Below are 24,440 nucleotides of genomic sequence, written 5' to 3'. Positions count from 1 at the left end.
GTCCCCAGAGACTGTGATTTATTAGGGCCGGGCAGGGTGCAGAGGATGTGGCTCAGCACAGGCTCCGTCACTGTCACGTGGGTGGCCATCTGCAAGCGCTCAGAGCCGCAGGGGCATGCACCAAGGATGGGCACTGGGAGCCAGGGACCACGTGGAACCGAGGGGGCAAAGTCGAGGGGCACTACACCCACAGACAGTGCTTGGAGTTCAAGTGAGGAGTGTTTACATTTGAGAACCATCATTGTTTTGTAACATCAGTTATTTTTTCCTTTCAAACACATGTTCCGTATTCCACTTGCTAGTAATAAAAGTATCTTCCAATTTCCCTTAAATACTGGTCAATGGATTCTTTTTACTTTTTCAGCTAATCTCAAAACACCTCGCAAGAGGGACTAACCTGCTTCTTCCTCTGAGTTCAGTTGCATACAGTGAGTGCTGTACAGATCAGTCTATAATGCTGACTAACTAAACCCCATCATCACACTCACAGCCCAAGCATCTGCATGAGGGACTGTCTGAAACCCACCAGAACAATGTCATAGTGCCAGGGAACTGCTTTTTTTAAAGAAAGACAAACAGAATTAAACAAAACAACAAAAAACACTGGCAATATTTTTTGTTTTGTTTTGTTTTAATATTTTTATTGATTTCAGAGAGGAAGGGATGGGGAGAGAGAGAGAGAAACATCAATGATGAGAGAAAATCATTGATCGGCTGCCTCCTACAGCCCCACGCTGGGGATCGAGCCCGCAATCTAGGCATGTGCCCTGACGGGGAATCGAACCATGACCTTCTGGTTCACAGGTTGACACTCAACCACTGAGCCATGCCAGCAGGGTTGGCAATGCCAAGCAAGTGGTTAGGGGCAATCAGGCAGGCAGACAGAGTGGTTAGGGGCGATGAGGTAGGCAGGCAGGTGATTAGGGGTGATCAGGTGGGCAGGCCAGCGGTTAAGGGTGATCAGGTAGGCAGATGGCCCCTCGCTGGGCTAGCCCCGCCCCCAAGCAAGTGGTTAGGGGCAATCAGGCAGGCAGGCAAGTGGTTAGGGGCAATCAGGTAGGCAGACAAGTAGTTAGAGGAGACCAGGTAGGCAGACAGCCCCTCACTGGGCTGGCCCCGCCCCCAAGCAAGCGGTTAGGGGCGATGAGGTAGGCAGGCAGAGTGGTTAGGGGTGATCGGGTAGGCAGACCAGTGGTTAGGGGTGATCAGGTAGGCAGGCAAGGGGTTAGGGGCGATCAGGTAGGCAGGCCAGCAGTTAGGGGTGATCAGGTAGGCAGATGGCCCCTCGCAGGGCTGGCCCCGCCTCCCAGCAAAGAAAGAGGGAGGCCCAGGCCAGCCAAGCCATTGCACCCCAGCCTGTCACCTGCAGAGGGAGGCCACCAGTGACAGGGGAGGGGGCGCAGCGCTGCACAGATGGCAAGCAGTGGGGCCAGCTGCCTACAGCCGGGGGAAGGAAAGCCCCGATAGGCCCTGATCTCAGGCCAGGCCTAGGGACCTACCCGAGGGTCCCGGATTGTGAGAGGGTGCAGGCTGGGCTGAGGAACCCTCCCGGAGTGCATGCATTTTTGTGCACCGGGCCTCTAGTTGAACTATAATCACACTGTTTTCAGAAATGCTCGTTTATATACTATCAAAGGGTCGGTATTTCAAGCTCTACTTCTCTCAAAAAATGCAAAAGTGCTGCCCATGAGTTAAACTTACTTGGTGGCTCTGTAAGTGTATTTATAGGTAACTTCTCGAGAAATCTGCCTCGCCAGCGCGAAAAGTTCATCCCTTCTTGTCAGGAGGGCATTATCCTTCACACAGAGCTGAGCAGCTGCTTCGTTAACAGTGAGCTGCGTATCAAAATAGAGTTTTTAAAACCAGAAACATCTGTATTTCAATTTATCGACATATAAAACATTTCACTTAAGAACAGAATATAAACATGTCATATCAATATATAATGAAATCAGAATTTATAAAAAATCATGAAGGTCTTTATCCCTAATTAGTCCTAATGCCTAATTTCCAAAGAAAATCAAGTACCTATCATCTCTCAGAACTCAGAGTAATCAAAATAGTCACTGTAGGCTTATTTGTTTATACGCTTTATTTTTGTTCAGGTATGAGAGTTTATGGAAAATAAGCAAAATCAAAATAAAAAGTAAAAATATCTGCATCTCATTTTTCTTATGAAAAACCACGGGATTTCACTGTGTGATAAGATGATAATATTTCCCTAACTAAAAGTGAGTATACATGGTCTAGAAGGTTTTTTTTCAATGCGAACTGACATAAAAATTCCTGAAGGAATAAAAATTAAATGATTTTAGTTAAATATTTACCAAATCATTTCGAATAGTTATCACAAATTACGACTACAATGGAAAAGCAAGGTCTTAGAGTCGCTGAGACTCACCTAATTCTATTCTTTCACCCAAGAGTTAAACATTGCCAATACAGAGTTACTAGTGACCAAACACCCCATAGTAAAATTTAAAATAGCAAATGTTATCCAAAACTCAAAACCTGTAATAGTTTTATAAGCTAGAACATTTTTTCACATAATTTGTCAATTTAAATAGATGTAGGGAATTGCCAAGGGCTAATATTAGACTTATTTTAAAAGCAAGAAACATACTCATTCAAGGCACGATTGGGGGCAAGAAGAGAATAGGGTTTGGGGCAGACAGGTCTGGGATAGGTTCTGCTCCGTCACTCACCAGCTGTGGGTGCTGGACATGTAACAACTCAGAGCCTCAGTTTTCTCAGGGCCCCACAGGGATGTATCACCACCGCAAAGGTGGTGATACAACAGGAGGTACTGAGAGACACACCCGGCACAAGGCTGTTGTTAGTGTTAGTTCTTGTTTTTCTTCTGTAAGAAATCGGGCGTCTACTGTTTTTCCCCACACAGGCATCCCACTTTATTAACAACCGTTTTTCTTAAATTTTTAAAAAATACAGAGAAGCAAAACAAGACAATAAATACAGCATGCAACCATCCAGAATGACTTATGTATGGTTCCAATATTACTCTGTGTACACATAAGCATATAAATGTGAATTCACTCTTGTAATCTTTGTTCACTTATGTATGCTGTTATTTTTTACTTTAAACATGTATTAAGACAGAGACTTGGCTTGTTTACATCAGCATTTGGCATGGATTAGATGCTCAGTAAAGATTTGTAAAAAAAAAAAAAACTTGGGGGAGTATAAATGTCCGGAATGAGGTTGATTTAAATACTAATTGATAACATTTCAGAAGTATCAGCTTATGCACAACCAAAGAAAATAACTTTTCAATATAAACCGAAAACAATGTTCTAGCATTCCTCCCATCATCCTAACAGAAACTAAGAAAAACAAACATAACATTCTTTGTTATTAAATTCAGGCTCCAATCAACCAAAAAGGTAGACTGAACTTTCTAGGCCCTCAGGGAGTTTTCTGGTAAAAAAACTGAGGCTAGAGAAATAACTATAACCCAGTCCAAGTTGTAGTAAGAAGATGATCATCAAACTTCCCCATCAAAAATGTATTTTCTGTCACTGTTTTATAGGTTACATGCTCCTAGGCACTAATAATTAAATCAACGACGATTCTATTTTTTAAAAACGATACAAATACTCCAAAACAGTAGTCGCAGACTGGATCACAATGCTAATTTTTTTTTAATTCTAAGTTTCTAATTTTGTTGAAGTATGAAATAAGATATTCCCCCTAATTGTTTTACTTACTCCTCCGCTTCCTCTTTTCGTGGATAAAAATACCAAAATTCCATTCATAACTTGATGTAAAAATTTTCTTAAACTTAGCTTTCTATCATAACCAGACTTAAAAAATTCTCTTTGCTGATAGTTAAAATTATAACCTTTAGCAATCAAATGATTGTGACTCTGGGTTCAATGTTGTTGGCATAAAATGCTAGGTGAATGCTGGGTGACAGGGAGGCTCAACTTTCGTCTCCAGCACAGGGACAGCTAGGTACCATGAACGGCTGGCCCCTCTCCCAGATAACTAAAATCTCTGAATAAAATAGAGGGAAGAACATGACCTTAAATACATCAATGGGCCAGTAGGACAGGTCAAAATGAATGAAGACAGTATCTCAAAGGAGTGCATTAGGGACAGTTACTAAACCAGATGAACTTGAGCTTCAACCTTCACAGCCTGGTGGGGCTGGTGAGAGTGGAGGGAGAGCGGTGAGAGGAAAAGTGAGTGTGGCGGGAACACCCAGGACCCATGGAAGGCGAGGAGTCTAAGACCTCTCCTCCATAAGGCTGAAATCACTAAGCACTATACACCCAATGCAAGGCTGACTTGGAAATACACCTGCACCCCCAGGGACAGAGCAGGGGAATGACTGTCTTGAACCTTGTTACTGAGTGGGAGAGAACAGAGATGCTCTCTTGAGGTTTCCTAACCCCAAATCAGCCCTCAGACTTCAGCCCTCATTCACACTACGGAGGCTGTGATTGTGTTTGCACAGGGTCCCAGAGTTGTAGTGTGCAGAGTACAGATGCCTGGTAAAATCAAAAGCAGATAACCTCTAGGAGAGTCCATTTTCTTCCCAGGCCTCAAAACATTCCCACACTTCCAAGAAAAATGAGTTCACAGACAGAAATCATAAAACACCCCAAAAATCCCCCAAAGCATCAAAAGTAAAAATCAGGAGAAACAACAGATAACAGGATCAGACCCTTAAAGACTTCATTTAAAGAAATAAAAGTTGAAAATATGACTGAAGAGTACTATAGTAAACCAAACAAACAAAACAGGAAAACTGAGAAATGAGGAGGAGAGAAGAAATTGGGGCAGAGGCAAACAGAAGAGTTCAAAAGCAGACGACAGTCAGATAACCATTAACTTCTAAACACAAAAATGAAAACCAAAAGCCAAGGAAATGGTATCTTCAATTACTAGGGAAAATAACTGACAATATAGAATACCCAGAATAAATGTCAATTAAGAATCAGGGCAGCCCTGGCCAGTGTGGCTCGGTTGGAGCGTCATCCCTACACGGAGAGGTTGGGGGTTCAATTCCCAGTCAGGACACATATCTAGGTTGAGGATTTAGGAAAGCAATCAATCTATGTTGCTCTTTGACATTGATGTTTCTATCTTTCTCCCCTCTCCTCTCACTCTAAAGAATCAATAAGCATGTCCTGGGGTGAGGATTAAAAAAAAAAAGAATCAGGGCAAAATAAAAATAATTTCTAGTGAGGTGGGGAAGGACATAGTTTGCCATCAGCAGACCTTTATTAAGGAAATTCTACATGATGCACTTCAGGCTAAAATTAACTTACTCCAGATGGTCAATCTGAGATATAAAGAGTTGGGAAGGGGAAGAGATACAAAACAATTCAATGGAAATAAATTCAATATATTAGTCACTAAATAAATGTAAATGAACCAAATGTTCTAGTTAAAAGATAAAGAATATAAGATTGGATTTAAAAAAGAAATCCAACTATTGGTATTTATAAGAGATGTCTCTAAAACATGGATTAGGAACAACTGAAAAGTAGAAGGATAGAAAAAAGATCTAACAGCAATTACTAACAAAAAGAAAGCACATGTATCTATATTAATATCAAGGAAAATAAATTTTTTTTATTGCTTAAAGTATTACAAAGGGTATTACATATGTATCCATTTTATCCCCCCGCCCTAGACAGTCCCCTAGCCTCCCCTATCCCCCAGTGTCTTAGGTCCATTGGTTATGCTTATATGCATGCATACAAGTCCTTTAGTTGATCTCTTACCCCCCTACCTCCTGCCCCCCAACCCTCCCCTGCCTTCCCGCTGCAGTTTGACAATCTGTTTGAGGCAGCTCTGCCTCTGTATCTATTATTGTTCAAAAGTTTATAATGGTCTCTATTGTCCATGAATGAGTGAGATCATGTGGTATTTTAAGGAAAATAAATTTTTAAAGAAAAATGCATTATTAAAGATTAATAAGCTTACTGCATAATACAAAGAGAAATAATCACAGTAGGTGACTTTAACACACAACTCTCAGTTATTGTCAGAGCAAGTAAAAAAAAATAAGTAAGACTAGAAAGTTTGAATAACGGAGTTTAATAAGCTTGTTAAAACAGACAAACACAAAACACTCTATCACAACTGCAGAAATATATAAAAAACACTCACTACATATGGGCCATAACTGAAATCTCAACAAAAGTTAAAGGGTTGGCAGCATTCAAACCATGTTCTCTGACTACAATGTAATTCCGTTAGAAATCATTGGGAAAAATATTAACCTCATATCACAATTTTGAATGATGCTAATACAATAAATAGTAAGAATTTATAGCCTTAATTGCTTCCTTAGAAAAGAAGAAGAGCTGGACATTAATGAACTAAGCACACAACTTAAATTAGAAAAGAATAAAATAAACTGTGAAACAGAACACACACACACACACACACACACACACACAGCACAACTAAGCCAAAAGCTACTCCTTCAAAAAGATTGAGTCGGAAACCTTTTTTTTTACAAAAGGTCATATAGAAAATATTTTGACTTTATAGGCCAAATAGTCTGTTACAATTACTGAACTCTGGCATCACAGCTCAAAAGCAGCCGCAGATATACACTAGAGGCCTGGTGCATGGATTCATGCACTGGTGGGGTCCCGCGGCGTGGCCTGCCAGGGATAAGGCAGAAACTGGCAGTCCAACGCTGCCTGCCGCTCCTGCTCATCCTGGCCCCGCTGCGCCTGCTGTGGGCTCACGCCTAGTCAGTCCCGATCGGGAGAGGCTCATGCCACTGCCATAGCGGCACTCGCCAGCTGTGAGCCCAGCCTCTGGTGCCCATTGGTCAGCTGAGTGGTGCTCTTGCTGTGGGAGTGCACTGACCACCAGGGGGCACCTCCTGCATTGAGCGTCTATCCCCTGGTGGTCAGTGCGTGTCATAGCAAACGGTCGTTTGGTCGCTTAGGCTTTTATATATATAGGCTAGAGCAGCTGTGGGCAAACTACAGCCCACGGGCCAGATCCGGCCCGTTTGAAATGAATAAAACTAAAAAAAAAAAGACCATACCTTTTTATGTAATGATGTTTACTTTGAATTTATATTAGTTCACACAAACACTCCATCCATGCTTTTGTTCCGGCCCTCCGGTCCAGTTTAAGAACCCATTGTGGCCCTCGAGTCAAAAAGTTTGCCCACCCCTGGGCTAGAGGCCCGGTGCATGAAATTCGTGCTCTGGTGGGGGGGTGTCCTTCAGCCCAGCCTGCACCCTCTCCAATCTGGGACATCCCTCTCACTATCTGGGACTGCTGGCTCCCAACCACTCGCCTGCCTGCCTACCTGATTGCCCCTAACCGCTTCTGCCTGCCAGCCTGATCACCCCCTAACTGCTCCCCTGTCAGCCTGATCAACGCCTAACTGCTCCCCTGCTGGCCTGATTGCCCCCAACTGCCCTCTCCTGCCGTCCCAGTCGCCCCCAAACTGCCCTCCCCTGTGGGCCTGGTTGCCCCCAACTGCCCTCCCCTGTGGGCCTGGTCACCCCCAGCTTCCCCCCCTCCAGCCTGGTCCCCCCAACTGCCAACCTGGTTGCCCCTAACTGTACTCCCCTGCTAGCCCACATGGGGGTGGCCATCTTGTGCCCAGAGGGTGTGATGGTCAATTTGCATATCACCTCTTTATTATATAGGATAGGTATGGCTATGTTCCAATAAAAGTTTATCTGCAAAATCAGGAGGTGGGCCAGATTTGGCCCACAGGCTCTAGTTTGCAGCTGCCTGGAAAGATTAATAAAATTGACAAATCTCTGGCATGATTGGTCAGAGGGAAAATACTTAAATGTACAAATAATATTAGGTCTTAAAAATTATAAGCAACTTTATGCTAGTGAGTTTGAAAACTTAGATAAAATGAACATATTCTTAGAAAAATGTGACTCACTAAAAGTGACTTAAAAAGAGACTACCCTAAAAGTTCTATACTCCATTTTTATAAACGATCCAAAGGAAATGGCTAACATTTCTTGTTTTGTTTTTTAATCCTCACTCAAGGAGTGAGGATATTTTTTCCTTTGATTTTTAGATAGAGTGGAAGGGAGCGGGGAGGGGTATAAGGGAGAGAGAGAGAGAAACATTAATGTGAAAGAAGCACATGGACTGATTGTCTCCCACATGCTCCCTGACCAGGGGGCAGGGATCAAACCCAAACCCAGGTACATGCCCTTGACCGGGAATCAAACCCACGACCCTCTGGTGCATGGGCTGACAACTCTAACCTCTGAGCCATGCCGCCCAGAGCTGTTTTTAAGAATTAGATGCTGAAATCTATCCATTCTGAGCTAAGAGTTCAGAATAAAGCATAATATCTTACTAATAAATGTGGACCGGTCTGTGGGGTTCCCAGATTCAGCATTCTTCCTCTCTCAAAACTAAGATTATTGAACTGCTCGGGAACACTCAGCCGTGACTTCTCAACACTACAGTGGAAACGGACCTACACTTGGCATCCTCATCCTTGTCTTAATAATGTGCTTAGCAACTGCAATTCCTGTAAAAGTCCCACTAGCTCTACAACTTACCCATTGCTCCTATCTCCATGCCCCTCTCCCCCTTCCTATCTCTGAGTTCCAGAGCCCTTTGGCTGGAAGCTGCTATCTGCTGACGACTATTCTATCATGCCAAATTGTCTACCGACTTATATTTCTGAATATTACAAGCTCCTGCAGTCTCTGCTGCCTTGCTGTTCTCAGCCTATCGTTTGCTCCTCTTCCTCCACCTCTGACTTAAGATCGGACACACACTGATTGTGTAGTTAACCACATACCCTCCTTACACGTTTCTGGATGGATGGAACACTGCCTGCCTGGACTTCTTTCTAGTACTGCTCCTGGGTTCATGCCATCCACCAATAATTAGTGTGGTTCTAAGCCTCATTCCCTCACACTATCTTCATGGTCCGACTCCTATAAACCAGGTCATACCTAGCCAGTTCCTAAGACAGCACTGATTATTTAGCTCATAAAAAAGTATTTATAACAATGATTCATTCCATAATTGTGAGAGTTGAAAAAAATCTTTTCACATGTAGATAACCTCCTTATTTTCATCCACTTGAAAGATTAAAAGAACATTGTCCATAGGGTTTATATTTAAAAACCCTCTCAGAAATACTACCAACAGTGAATTAATAATAAATCGTATGTTTCCTTATTTGGAAATTGAGGACAAACTAGTAATATTCATCTATCTTAGAAATTTAGAAAAACTCAAAAATTTTATTTTATTTTATTGTTAATCTTCACCCAAAGATATTTTTCCATTGATTTTTAGAGAGAGTGGAAGAGAGGAAGAGAAACAAAGAGAAACATTAATGTGAGAGAGACACATCAATTGGTTGCCTCCTGAATGTGCCCCTAACTCGGGCCGGAATCGAGCCTACACCTGAGATACATGCCCTTGACCGGAATTGAACCTAGGACCCTTCAGTCCACAGGACGATGCTCTATCCACTGAGCAAAACTGGCTAGGGCAAAATCATTCTTATTTTAAATAGTCAAGTGAAAAAATGTGAAATTATCATAATATCTAAAAGGTACACTTTTAATTCCCTCAGGATTTCATAACTTCCACCAAGCTTTTGAATGGTTACTACTTTGAAAAAAAATTCTGATTTATAAACGTCTATCCTGAACTATAATACTGGACCAGGTTCACATACTGGAGTTGCAAATAACCAGTAGTGTAAGTTTCAAAAACACAAGTCACATTTTCCAAAGCCCCCACCCCCACATCTCAGCCTACTAGCATTCATTTTAAGTGTCCCCTTATTTTGGGAAAGCCACCACGGTTTCATTACTTAAATACCATCTGTACCTCTTTATCCAAAGAAGCAAAGAGCCCCTTAGCAAAGCCAAATGTGAAATTATTCATTTTGGATATTTTCAAAATAGGTTATAGTGGGTTGTTTTTTAAAAATGTGAGGTTGATTTGGTTTATTAAAGTCATCTCCTTAACATACTTCTGCTCTGATAAAAAATACGGGTCTTTTAACGAAACTTTGTGTTTCATCTGCTATATTTTAAAAACTATATGAAACTGGATTAAAGCATGAAATAAAATTGCCAACAAGTTATGCTTTTTGTTTTCTAATACTGACAACCACAATAGCCTTTTAGTAGGTTCTTTTATTGGTTCGCAGGTAGTGAAAGTGCCCAGGTATGTCCGAATTATAACACTAAGTGTACTTTCTAGCTCTACTTACAAGTTCTCGAGAGTCAGTTATTGTATGGCAACAATAAGGCATAACATCTGCAAAAGGATAGGCCCAAAACAGATCAAGTCACAGGTTCACTGTGATTAAGTACTTTTTGCTAATCACTTCTCTGATCTTAAGCTCCCATATACACTCATATCTAACCTGGAGAGTATTATGCTAAACAAAATAAGCCAGCCAAAGAAAGACAAGCATCACACGATCTTACTCATATGTGGAACCTAATGAATAAAATAGATCCAGAGACTTAGAAGCAGGGAACAGACGGAAGAATCTCAGAGGGGAGGCAGAGAGGGGAGTGGGTGGGAAGAGATCCACCCAAGAACTTATATTCACATATGCATAAACCACGGACATAGACAATAGTGTGGTGAAGGCCTGGGGAACAGTAGGGGTGGGGACAGGGGTTAATGGGTGAAAAAAGGGAGACATCTGTAATACTTTCAACAATAAAGATAAATTTTAAAAAATAAAGTCACTTATTTTAAAAAAGATTAGATAGTACAATTGCTGCAAACATGATTAATATACAAAAATCAGCCAATGAGAGCAATTTTTTTTAAGTGGAAAAATTCATTTAATAATAGAGGCCTGGTGCATGAAATCCATGCACTGGAGGAGGGGAGGGGTCCCTCAGCCCGGCCTGCACCCTCTCGCAGTCTGGGATCCCTCTTGCAGTCCAGGACCTTACCGCCTGCCTGCTCGCTGCTCCTTACTGCTCTGCTCCCTGTTCCTTAGTGCTGCTACCACCACTGCGCTCACCAGCCGTGAGCCCAGCTTCTGGCTGAGCAGCACTCCCCCTGTGGGAGCACACTGACCACCAGGGGGCAGCTCCTGCGTTGAGCGTCTGCCCCCTAGTTGTCAGTGCACATCATAGCGACCAGTCATTCTGCCGTTTGGTCGATTTGCATATTAGGGTTTTATTATATAGGATATTTGTATATTCTATATAAATGAATTAAATTTTCATATATATAATATAGACATTAACATACATATATAATGCACAGTATATGACCTTAAAAGAAATATGCAAAACCTATGTGAATTAAAAACTTTAAAAATTACCAAGGAATATAAAAGATCTAAATAAGTAAATACATATACTATATGGGAGTGTTGTAAATATGTCATTTTTTCTTTACAAATTAATCTGTACTTTTAAGGCATCTATAATGAAAATACCACCAGAAATTTTTGGAAAATGTGACAAATGCATTAAAAAATTTTATTTGGAAGGAGAAATGGATAAGATTACCTAAAAAAATACAAAGCTGAAATACAAGACTATTGAAGGGGCACTTGCCTTTCCAGACATCAAACTGTATTATTTAGCTAAGCTAATTAGAATAACTCTACACTGGTGAAGGGTTAGAGAATTAGACTGTGCACTCACATAAGACAATAGGTATTCTCACATAAAATTAAACTTCCACAGGGCAAACTGTCTGAAAGGTCAAAGGACAAATGAGAATCTGGGAGAACATTTACAAAGACAAAAATTTAATACCTTTTTAAAAAATATATATTTTATTGATTTTTTTACAGCGAGGAAGGGAGAAGGATAGAGAGTGAAGAAACATCGATGGGAGAGAAACATCGATCAGCTGCCTCCTGCACGCCTCCCACTGGGGATGTGCCCGCAACCAAGGCACATGCCCTTGACCGGAATCGAACCTGGGACCCTTGAGTCCTCAGGCCGACGCTCTATCCACTGAGCCAAACCGGTCAGGGCAAAAATTTAATATCTTTAAAATAAAAATGTTCTTACCAATCAATTTTTTACTGGTAAGACAAACAATCTTAATATTAGAACAAAAATATAAACATAAAATTGAATGTCTGTAAAACATATTAAAAGATATTATTTATCCTTACTAAGCAAAGTAAATTTGAGCAATGAAAAATTTTCCTCTACTAACTAGACTGGCAAAGATTAAAAAGGATAATAGTCAATAATATTGTAGTAACTATGTTTGGTGCCACGTGGGCACTGGAAATATTGGGGGGAACACTTTGTAACATATACGATTGTCTAACCATGATGCTCCACACCTGAAACTAATCCTATATAATAAATGCGTAATATGCAAGTCGGCCCAATGGCGGAACAACCAGTCAGTGGGGGAGCGGGGCCGGCAAGCAGGCATGCCAGGCCAGCCAAGGTGCGTGCCAGCGGGCAGAGGGAGGAAACAGCGATGTGGAGGGAGGTGGCAGCAACCAGGGTAGGCAGAGGGGCGATGGGGGGGGTACACGCCCACCGGTGCTGTCCCCTGATTGGCTGCCCGGTCGCCTCCCACAGAGGGAGGTCAGTGGCAGCGACAACGGCGGGGTGATGGGGGTGGGAGCTGTCCCCTGATTGCCCGCCTAATTGCCTCCCATAGAGGGCCTAAGCTGTCAATAGGACATCCCCTGAGGGCTCCTGGACTGTGAGAGGGCGCAGGCTGGGCTGAGCAACGCCCCCCGAGTGCATGAATTTTCATGCACCAGGCCTCTAGTACAAAATAATATTGAATGCAAACTGTAATTGAAAACAATTTTTAAAATTTAAAATAGAATGATAAACACAATATTAGCAAAAGCGTAGAGAAATGGACACTTGCATATAATGATAGTGAAGATGTAAATTATTGCAGCCTTTAGAAGGTAATTTAGCAGTAGCTACTAAAATATTAAATTTATATTTCCTTTGACCCCATAATTTTACATGTTGGCATATATTCTATAGAAAAACATGCAACCCATAAATAATGTAGCTCTGTGTGTACTGACTTAAAAAATATCTAATAGCATATTGTACTGTGTATGCATGTTAACTTTTAAAAAGAAAGGAATTTGGAGAACAGTGTGCAAAATATGATCTCATATTTGTATATGTAAAGAAAGTATCTCAAAGTTTACAGAGTCAATCACTTGACATCCTTTGCAATAACTGACTACTTTGCCTAAGTATAAATTCTTTTTTATTGTTACATACAAGTCTGGGGGGAAGATCTCATGTTTCTAACATGAAATTCTGCATCCAACGGAACATTTTTTTCAAACAGGGCTTATTTCTTTCTTGTAAAGGATAAATGGCTATAAAAAAATTTAACTATAGAATATCTTTTTAAAGTTTTGAAAATGCATTTATTTTCCAAGCATTTGTTGGGTGTGTTAGGTTCTGAGGACATAAAATGAATGAGACATTATCTCAGCCTTCACAAAACCCAAATAGACTGAGAGGGACAGACCAGTGTACAAATAAGTACCATAAAGAGTTGAAGTGACTGCGACAGCAGTGTCTGTGGGGATAAACATGGGAAGGAGAGGTCATTGGAACTGGAGGCAAGCATATCAGAGTTAAGCTTATGCTTGAGCCAAATCCTAAGATGATGTGTTGGCCAGATGGACAAGAGAAAGGGAGTAAATGCAAATGAGATATGCGTTACACATAAGCGGAGTATTTCTAAATAGAGTGCCAGGAAGATAAAACGAGGAATTTTAATGCCAAGTATCAAACCAAAACAATATAAGTCCAAATAAATGAAACCAAAGTTAAAATAATTCCTACAACATTCATCTAATTTTGCTTTCTATGCTAGTTGAAAATTGCTTTAAGTTCTGGTTATTTCTCCAATTTCTTTTTGTCTACAAAAATGTTTTTTAAATGAATGGTTACATTTAAATCCTATTTAATGAAAAAAACAAACTGCTTTGTAAATGCAAAGACTTGGTGCTTTCACTGTTTAAATTCTGACATTTTCCTAAGTTACCCTACACTGTAGTTCCGAAGCTCAACATGTTTGAGCTCAACATAAAAATACCAGCACAGGAAACATGGTCTCTTTCGCAAAGGCTGCATTTCGCGGAGACCTCCATGTTCTATCGCTGCTTTGGGGGGGGGGGGCACCCCTGGGCGCCGTCCCCAATCTCTTCTCTCAGCAGCACAAGCCCCAGGGACACGGCTCTTACCTCGTGAAGCGTCAGGTGCTTGCCGTCCTTCCTCTTGGAGTCGAACCTGCCGTAGATGGCGCTGTACTTGCGAATCTCCTCCTCTTTGTGGGGGTCCTCGTCGCTCATCTCGAAGATGTGGCCGATCATTTTGGCCAGCTTCTTGTTGCTTTTCAGCAGCTCTTTCACCTCGTTCGGGTCGCTTTTGGGCAGCGTGGAGGCCATGCGCTCCACACACTCGGCCACCGAGAGCGCGGCCGCGGCGTCCAGGGCCTCGCTGCTCTCCTTGGGGGACGCGGGGGAGCCCAGGTCGGCGGGGGAGAGGCTGTGCTCGCTCTCGGTGCCGTGGTGGCCCTGCCAGAGTCTGGACTCCCCGACACTGGGCAGCGCCAGGCTCCCCATGTCCGGCTTCCCCTGCCCGGGGCTCTGCACACACGTGATGGCCGCGCACTTGGGGACTTTGACGTGCGGCTCCCGGGCGCCGCTGCTCCTGTCGTAGCTGGCACAGGGCACTCCTAGCCACGTGGGCGACCCCTCGGGCAGCTTGTAGATGGGTATGCTGCTCACGGGCAGGGAGGTGAGCGGCTGGTTGAAGAGGCCGGGGTTGGTGACCCAGTCCCGCAAAGCCTTCTGCAGCCTCCTGACATGCAGCGGCTTGCTGGCCATGCCCACGAGGGCCATGATTTCCAGGAATTCCTCCTCGCCAGCCTCGCACAGCTGCTGGACGTCATCGCCTCCTTGCTGGATGAAGGCATCGAAGTAGGACAGCAGGTTGGCTTTCTGTAATATTCTGTACAGCTGCAGCTCCCCCAGCGTCCGGGGCAAGGCCGCAGCCATTACTGTGGAGGTGCTTAGCCTGCAAAGGGAAGAGGGGAGACTCAGCACAAGGGCTCCGAACTCCGCACCCAGGACTGGCAGACACTCCCGGACTGCGCATGCGGGTGGGAGGTGCAACACAAGACGCATCAGCAGAGCACCGGACTGAAGGAACCATGCCCTGTCCAGAAGTCATCTCCTACTTCCTGACAATCCCACTGACCAGTTTAACTGTTTCCGTTTTAAAGAGAAAAATCGGAAGGCTCAGACTTGCCTGTGATCTCACTACCTGTTGAGCAGAAGTCTAGGGACTCCAGCCAAGGTTCTCAGGGCTCGATAGCCCGGATTTTTGACAACCACTCACTCTGCCGCTCCCATAGTGTGGACACAGAGGGGGGCGAGGGTACTCAGATTCAGGAGGACGTAAGAAGCCTATTATTCCACCATTCGCTGAATACTGATTTTGTGCCAGACAATATGATAAACGCTGTACATGACATTATGTCTAACCCGCAAGATAGGTTTAGTTATTCCCATTTTATAAAGGAAAAACAGCCACATCAGTCTGGTAGGCAGAGGAAGAGAGAGCTTTCAGTATGAACTGCAGGTGAGAAGATAGAAGATGGTATATTAGGAACAAGAAAAAAAGACAGGAAGACTTCAGACAAACAAATGACAAGACGTGGTGATCATTTAGGCCTAAGAGTTCATGGTTCCGGGAAGAAAGGAGTGATAGGTGAGGACGGGAGAGTCTAGACTGTGACAGGCCTTGGGGACACAGACCAATCAGGACGATGGGATCTCCTTCAAACACGTGCACTTCATGGCCAGCGCTGGGGTGTCAGTGTGGATAAGGTTAGAGATACAGGATGAAACCAGGGAGGGCGAGAGAGCCCAAGGCAGAGCCACGGAAGAAACAGAAAGGGCAGAGCCAACCAAGACAGAGAAGCCGCCTTTAAAGAGAAAGAACAAGACCCAGCAAAGCACTTCTTGACCTCTTAGCAGCCTTTACAAGTTATTCACAGTTGCCTGGAGACCTCCCACATACAAAGGTGTGGGCCAAGTACTTCCATTTAAGAGAAACAAACTTGTAATAACGCACCCTCTTAGGATTAAAAGGACCCTGCAGCCCTCTGTGGAGAAAATTACAGAAGGCGAAAAGAATGCAGAGGGAAATGGAAGCTCCACTCTCAAGTGAGAGCTGTATGGAGCCGTCACTCACTGGGAGATGAGGCCAGCAGAGGAATGCCAGGCACATCCCTGAAGGCCAGACCAAAGCCGGGACTTCCGCCCTGGGCCACCGGTCAGAATGCTCCGGGGATGCGAGTCTCGGCCACCCCATCCCAGGGCAGCGCCTCTCCCTGCCACGCTGAGGCTGACTCCTGGGAAGCCCCACTCCTGGAACCCCTGCTCATCCACAATCTGCTCTCATCAGCCAGCGACTCCTCAACTTCTCAGGCTTTTCCCTGACAAGGGTACTGCCATGTGAACTGACGCCTTTCCGAGAGATTTCTCCCGCAAACCGCACTAGACGATCCCTGTTTAGTATCCCCTCTGGGCACCACAGAGTCCTCTGCGTTGTGATCATCCAGCCTCTTAAGGCCGCCTTCACATCCACGTCACCTCAGTCCACTGGACAAAGACACTCTTGCCTCCTCCAGTCCCCACGGGCTGGTCTGCTGGTCCTCCCCTCCCATCACCCAGCTGGAAACTGGCCCACAAAAACGCAGCTCTCAGGAGGGACAGGCACGAGCTCAGTTCTGTTTCCCGCCGTCACACCAAACAGAAAGGCTTCTAGAAACGGCCTAAGGTGGAAGGGAAGGAACTTAACTTTCCGTCACACACCTGACGCAACAGCTCCACAGGCTATCAACTCAACAGCATACAAATACGCCTACACACCTGTGCGCGCGCACCCCCCAAATCCTTTTCATAAGAGGGCTGTAACTTCCCAAGGTCTCTATCATCAATTACCTCATCCTATGTACTCCCCCAAGTTATGGAATAGAGGAAAGAGTATTTGAGAAAATCTAGAATACAGTTTTTGAATCTTTTTATGAGCAGTAAGAAAAAATATGTTAGGCAAATAAAATTTAAAAAGAAACTTAAAAGGAGAACTAAAGACCCAAACTTAGGTTTTATTCTTCTGAGAAAAGGCCACGATTTTAGAATACATTCATTTTCAACTGTTTATCCTTTCTCATCTTTACCCAGAAGTAAGGGAAACCCCCTTGTTCCCAGGAGAAAACTCCGGTCCTGGTGAGGAAGTAGTTATGATTATAAAGCTCTGTAAGGACTTATATGTCCAAAGTCAAGATACCAGCTGAAAGGGAAGGAGGCGAGCTCTGAGAGCCCAGGCGGCCCACACTACCTGCTGGGAAAGGAGTTTTCTCCCGAAGCTATTGCAGTGGGAGAAGGCTTCAGTTCCCACAGAAGCGTGTTGTGATCATTTAAACACCCACCATTTCATATATTAGATTGAATGTACAATTTTTATATGATGAGATTTTCTGTTTTTACAAACTCTTCATGCTTCAACATGAAGGTCAAATACATCAAGAGAAAGCCTCTACTGCATCTCTGCTCACACGCTCTGCACAGGGAGCCAGCAGTACAGCAGGGCCACTCAGCACAGCATTCATCACAGCGGCGAGGCGGGTTCCTGGTGTCCTTCCTGTGAAATGGCTCTCCGGGCGGGCCCGCTGTCCTCTGTCTCCCCAGGACGGGCTCAGTCTCTGGCAGACATAAGTAAGAGAACACACCACACGGTGGGTTCAGAGAGCGGTGCACAGCGCGGGGCGGGAGGCTTTGGGAGAGGCCTTGGAGGTGTGAGGGAGCAGGAGGCACATGTGAGGAATGCCAGCGGATCTGTTTGGTAGGAGCACAGGGGCATCAGGGGAGCAGAGAGAGAGCCGGGGAGGAGGTGTGGGTCTGGGGCGCCTCTATGAGGAGACAGTGGCCCAGGCGAGCGAGGAGCCACACCAGTGCTTTAGGAAATGGAAGCCGGCGCTACAGCGAGGAGGTGAGGCAGCTGTTGGGACAAGACGCTTGAGAACTAGAACCCGGTGCTTTGGAGGCAGAGAAAGAAAAAGGGGGGGTGCTGTGGCTTTAGGACATGCAGATGTGAGGAAGGAATAGGAAACACAAAGATGCAATCCCACTCCTGTCAATTCAGGAAACTGGGAGAGCAGTGGTGCAAGTAAAGAAAGAAGAACGTTGGAAAGGATAAATCTGGGAGTCTGGAAGAAGGGAGGGAGGTAAGATAAACATACTTGCTTTTGGACGTATCCATTTTGAGATTTTGATAATCCCCAAGTAGTAGTTGAAATGCTGAATTATCAGAAAAATGATTTGAGCTAATGGTTCTCAAACTTTTCAGGTATGAAAATCACTTTAAATACAAAGTGGCAAATATTCATTGATAGTTTTACTGTTAGTATTTGTTGAGAATGCATATGACGACTACTATGAATTTGGTTATACTTTTAATTAAGTGACTATATTTTAGTAAGTCATAACGTGCTTGCTTACTTTCCATTTGCAAACTGGACATGTGTGAGAGGCATCTGACTCCGCAGCCAGTGCTGGTGTGCACTTGGATTTGAGAGCACTTGCAATACCCTTGGCCCCTGGCCCGTGAACCACTCCTCCAGCTAGGGTTAGCAATCTGGAGGGTAGTCTCCGAGAGGCGGTGACTGAGGCTTGGGAGTGGATGTGCTCATTGAGGGAGAATAGCAAAAGGCAGTAGAAAAGAGACTGAATTTAAAACTTTGGAATTAAAGTTTTGCAAAGAACTGCAAAGGGAAGGTAGGGAAGACAACGTGTAAGTCTAGGTGAAAAGCATTTCAACGGTTGGTGTCCAGCTGCAGAGCGAGGCCAGTAGTTATTCGTGAGTTTTGAGAGTTGTGGGGCCATACTGCAGGCTGAAGCCTGGAATAGACTGAGGCAGGAATGAAGGAATAGTTCTCTTCCCTGGTAAGCAGGAAAGGCCTCTGTCCTACCCTAATCCCCACATCCCAGCATGGAGGGAGGTTGTTCCCACAGCCCTATGGAGTGCTTCCTTGTGGTTCAAGGACTCAGCAGGAGTTGTTATAAGCTCCCTGAGGGCAGGAACTTGGTCTCATTCATCTTTTACCCCCTCTATTCCCCGCACAGTGTTCAATCACATCTCTAGAAAGGCTGCTGTTACATGAAACCCAATGTCTGAGTTAGAATCTGATCAGCAGCCGCCTTTCATATCCAAAAGGAATGCCTTCGGATCGGTGTCCCAGTGAATTCGCAATCTAGTAACAGCACCTCCTGCTACTTTACAAACTACAGTCCTCTCTGTTCTCTCATCCTCATACTTCCTCTTTCTTTTTTTAAAAAATATATTTTATTGATTTTTTTATAGAGAGGAAGGGAGAGGGATAGAGAGTTAGAAACATCGATGAGAGAGAAACATCGATCTGCTGCCTCCTGCACACCCCCTACTGGGGAGGTGCCCACAACCAAGGTACATGCTCTTGACCAGAATCGAACCTGGGACCCTTCAGTCCCCAGGCCGACGCTCTATCCACTGAGCCAAACCGGTCAGGGCACTTCCTCTTTCTTATGGGGCTATATGCTGAGTTCCCATAACACAGGTATTTTCCCCAAGAGATCAAAGGATCCCCTCCCAAATGTAAGAACTACACCCTGGTTCATGTTGTAATATATGTCATATGAGATAGTCCAGCCCCAGCCGAATTTTAAGAAGCCAATTTTAGTCATGCGAGATCCTATGTCTTTTTCTTTATGGTTCCTATAAATTAACACGCAGTATCAACTATCCCCAAACAACAAATATCTTATAAATGACCATTATATTCAAATGGTTTCATAATCACCACTCTTAACTTCTCCTCTTCATGATGTAGGAAAGGTATATAGATACAGGTACTCCTTACATCTATATCTATACACACACACACACACACATACGTACGTAGCGTGTATATACGCACACTTTTATGAAATCTATGGCATTCCAGAGAGCCGCTCATCCAGGAGTAGAGAGGCACCTGGGCTAACTCCCAGTGAGATGTGGCTTACTCATGCAGAGACTGTAAATTCCTTCCTCCGGACGCTGCCTGGATTTTACGTTAAAATTATCTAAGTTAACAGCAACCTCTTACAGACTTACAAAACACGTGGAGAACCTTGGGGAGAGTTAGCTTATGAGTCACTTACAGTTTAAGGTGAATTAGTTCCACCGTTTGTTTTCCTCTTCACATCTAGATGCGATCCAGCGGAATGAGACAGGAGGGCAAGGGTGAGGAAGGGATGGGAGCGCTGGGGCACAGACTACACTGGAAGCCCCTGACATGCCACCTCGCTGGGAAGAGGGTGGCCTGGAGGCCGGGGGAAGGGTGCCATGGGCACACTGGGAGGCGGCAACTGAAAAGGTTTGTAACAAGAATCTGGCTTGGGGAAGGATGAGCCTTGACCCTAGGAAATGGAGTCTTCTCACTTCTTTCTAGGCCTAGCGCTAAGCTAACATAATAAACGTAGCTCAGTTCCATCGCGACTGAGGGGTTGGCCTAGCTACTAGACTCCTGTGTCTGTGTTTCACGTACCAAGTGATTTACCCAGAGGCACTGATTAGTAAGCATGCAATGATATATCTTAAATCAAGATATTTTTGGATTTTAATACTGCCATTGCTATGAATTAAACATTAGCTTCTAATAAAATTAATGGTAATTTGGGAAACTTAAAATATTTTTCTCTATTGATTCTTTTCTGAATTCTGAAATGACGCTGTAGAAAAAAACTCTTTCAGACCCCTTAAAGTTCTAATGAAAGTGTAAGTTTAAAATTATCAAAATGAGAAAGAAGTAAATCAGATTTATTTTGCAAATAAACCATAACTATACATTAACCTAACTGTAATACCAATAGGTAAATATCAGCATCATACAATTTGGCTGGAAAATCTTCAAACAACCAACAGCCACGTCATTCATCACCCAGTACGTGCCCTCTGATCATGTAGTATATACACAGTATTATCTAAATTTTATCTTTTTCAGAAAGTTCTCTTTAGAAATTATGAAATTAACATACTGTTTATATTCATGTGCAGCCTCCTAAATACAACATATTGAGAAATGACAAACTATCTGAAAGCTGAATGGTATGTTTAGCTGCGAGAATTCTGACAAGACGAGTATTACTGTTTCCCCCCAGCATCAACTTCTCTAATTTCCTACTTGCTCCATCAAGTTTAAGAGAGTATATTCTATTGTACTAGTTTTTGAACATGTGAGTTCAGAAAGGAAATTTGCATTTAATATAACTGTACAATTCTTCATTCTACTAAAAAGCATAAAAGAAGTAGGCAAGATAAATCCAAAACAAAGGGGCTAGCAAACATGTGATACTTGAGTGGGTACTACATATTCCTTAAAATTTTTAAAAACTCCACAATGAAATGTATGTACACAAGTTAATTATACATTAGCAAGATCTTAAACTGTTCAAAACATACTATAAAATGGTCATGTCCATGAAAATAAAACAGATCATGTGTCTGTGGAATCCAGAATAGAGATTCACGTTTCAGGGTGTTTTTACAGAGCTCTCATTTCCAGTAATGCCCATGAGTAGCACAAACAAAAACAACTAGATTTATTACAATGGAAGAGATGAGGCCTCAGTCTTAGGACAGTGTCTAGGTCAACAGACACAAAAACCTGACATACTTCTATTCTCATCCAACCATCTTTTGCTTTAAATATTTAGAGTTTATGCAATAAATTCTTCAAAAGTTTCAACCCCCCATTTTGTAAGACATGTAATTTCTTATTTCAAAGGATCCACAGTGCACAGCCCCAGAATCCTTAATAACAAACCACTATGACTTAAAGTGGTATTACAAGAAAATATCTGCCTGGCCTGCGTGGCTCAGTGGTTGAGTGCAGACCAATGGAGCCATGAGGTCAAGTTAGATCCCAGTCAGGGCACATACCCAGGCCATGGGCTCATCAAGCTCATCAATGATTCTCTCTCATCACTGATGTTTCTATCTCTCTCTCCTTCCCTCTCTGAAATCAGTAAAAATATTTTGTAAAAAAGAAAAAATATTTAACGCCTTAACTTATTCTCTAAACAAGGAGAATGAAGACCTATTAACTTTCCTATAGAACAATGGGTGTTATTTACTAGTCACAAAAAGGAAAATTTAAAATCAATTTAGCCGAGATTACTCAATTTTATCAGTAATTCTGAAATAAGACAAGATGTAAAGTATTTGTTAAACTTAGCAAATTATTTACTAGACATACAAGCTGACTACATTTCCTTATATCAGCTATAGTATTCCTAAGGATTTTTGTCATTTTAATCAGAGACAGAATGAAATAAACTAAAACCCTACAATGCCTCAATGTTTTTATTACTCCTATTCTTATTGATATTCACATATAACAGGAAATCACCATAGCCAAGGAAAACATTTTTCTAATACCAAGATGGCAGGTTAACTTTTGTGCAAGATGCTAAAAATAAAATTAAAATAAGGAACCTTTCAATGGCTCCTTGAAATTTCTTTTTCCAGACCCAATTTTCCAATATCTTACACTCAAACAAGAATAAAGAAGGCTGCCCTTGTCAAACATCTGTAAGGACCCTTCCATGCAGGATTTACACCTGTAAGAACAGCTTAATTGTTAAAGCTTAACGAGAGGACAGTATTTAATGTCTTACTACCGAAAAACGGAGGGAAAGGGTACCCTTGAACCCAAGGGCCACTGGACTGGCACTTAGATTAGAAGCAGCTCTTTTAAGTGCTCAGGAGGACATCAGCCGCCACCCGAAAGAAAGTAAAGGCTGCGCGTCTCTCGTCCAGTGTCTCCCAAGCCCTCGCGGACGGACGTTATGGCATGTCACCATTTGCTGCTTCACAGGAGGAACTACCAGAAAGTGAGAACCTGAGAAGGTAACTCCTCACTGCGAGCACTTTTCTAACAAAACAGCCGAGCGCTGCCTACGTGACTAATCCATTTTAAATTCCGCTCCTCTGTTCCTATGCAATCTAATATTTCCTGTTAAAACTGCCAAAATATTTTTAAACAAGACCTGAGCGTTTCCCTTGCAGCTTCTGATCTTTGCACTCCGTGAGTTTGCAAGTTTGCAGACACATCACGGGCAAACCAACTGGTAGTGACAGGTGAACGCGGATGAGATTTTAAAATGACAGCTATCCCCAAATTGTGACCGCTTCCAGGATCTGCCGGTGTGAGAGAGTGCAGTGTATGCGCGTCAAGGAATCCTCCAGGCCCCCAGCTGCAGAGCTCGGTCAGCGACCCCGGCCAGGGCGGATTCCTACCCCAGCACCTTCCGCCGACCTCCGCGGGCTGCCTGCGCGTCCTTTCTCCTCGCCGGCGCTGGGAGCCCCGGGGCTGCCGGCCAGAACCCTCTGACAGCACTCGCGGCGCTTCCACACGCGCCAGGCCACGCACCTCTGCGTCCCAGCCTCGTGTCCCACGTGTGTGTGCAGATTCCACACTCGCTCCCCCGCGTCCGGCGCCAAGTTCGCCAGCCACTTCCCAGCAAACCCGCCTTCCGCTTTCCAAGCGTGCGACGCTCGGGCGAGGATGCCCGGGACGAGGCCGGGCACTGGGAGCGCCGGACTCCCACCCGGGAAGCCAGCCAACCGGGACGCGGCCCGGGGAGGCCCCCACCCCGCGCCCCGCGCGCCACCCCGCCGGGGGGCAGGGATCGGCACCCCGGCTGTCCCGGAGCGGAGCCTCCCGAGTCAGGCCCGCCGCCCGGCTCGTCCTCGTCCCGCGGCCCCCGCGCCCGCATTTCTCCGGGAATCGCCCACACCAGCCGGATGCCGCCCTCTCCCCGCGGCGGCGGCGCCGGCCCCCCTCCCCCCCCCCACCCCGGTGCCCGCGCGTCCCGCACCCGCGGACGCCGGTCGGTACGTACTCGGCCAGCGGTCCGGGCGCGCGCTCCCCCGAAGGCTGCTCAGCCCCGACTCCGTGCCGGCCCCCGGCTCTCCCTGCACAGACTGCGGCGGCGGCCGGGACGCCCCCGCTCCCATCGAGGGGGGAAGGGACGGCGGCGGGCGCGCGCTCAGCTCCCCGCCAGTCCGATCGCCCGCCTCCCGCCCGCAGCCCCGACGGCTCTCGCCCAGCCGCTCGGGCAGCAGCTCCTCCGCTTCGGGGCGCGCGGGCTGCGGCCGTGGCGCCTCCCCCGCCGGGCCCTCCCTCCTCCTCCCTCCCTCCTCCCTCCCTTCCGCCTCCTCGCGCTCCCTCCCCTCCGCCCCCAGCTCCCCGCGGCCCTGCGCGCGGCGCCCGCCCTCCCCGCCGCCGCCCCCGCCGCCGCCCCCGCGCTGTCACGTCGGGAGATTCCGCTCTTGCCACCAGCGCCGCTCCGGCTGCCGCCCACGCGCGGCCGAGTGACGCAGAGCCCGGCGTGGGCCGCC

General features: G+C 44.9%; 1 protein-coding gene across 5 annotated transcripts in view; it reads right to left on the bottom strand.

The window, feature by feature from the left end:
* The window catches only part of NAB1 (NGFI-A binding protein 1), a 49,507-nt gene extending 25,431 nt beyond the window's left edge, over positions 1–24,076 (bottom strand). For all 5 annotated transcript variants that reach the window (XM_059702582.1, XM_059702581.1, XM_059702579.1 and 2 more), the window contains exons 1-3: positions 23,942–24,076; positions 14,192–15,026; positions 1,702–1,835 (exon numbers count right to left, since the gene is read on the bottom strand). In XM_059702582.1, the coding sequence (XP_059558565.1) occupies positions 1,702–1,835; positions 14,192–15,007 (950 nt within the window). In that variant the 5' untranslated portion in view covers positions 15,008–15,026; positions 23,942–24,076. The remainder of the gene's footprint in view (positions 1–1,701; positions 1,836–14,191; positions 15,027–23,941) is intronic.
* Between the last annotated feature and the right edge of the window lie 364 nt (positions 24,077–24,440).

This window comes from Myotis daubentonii, chromosome 7 (assembly GCF_963259705.1).
Source record: "Myotis daubentonii chromosome 7, mMyoDau2.1, whole genome shotgun sequence".
In the NCBI taxonomy this organism is placed as follows: Eukaryota; Metazoa; Chordata; class Mammalia; order Chiroptera; family Vespertilionidae; genus Myotis; species Myotis daubentonii.
This window is presented reverse-complemented; position numbering and strand designations above follow the sequence as displayed.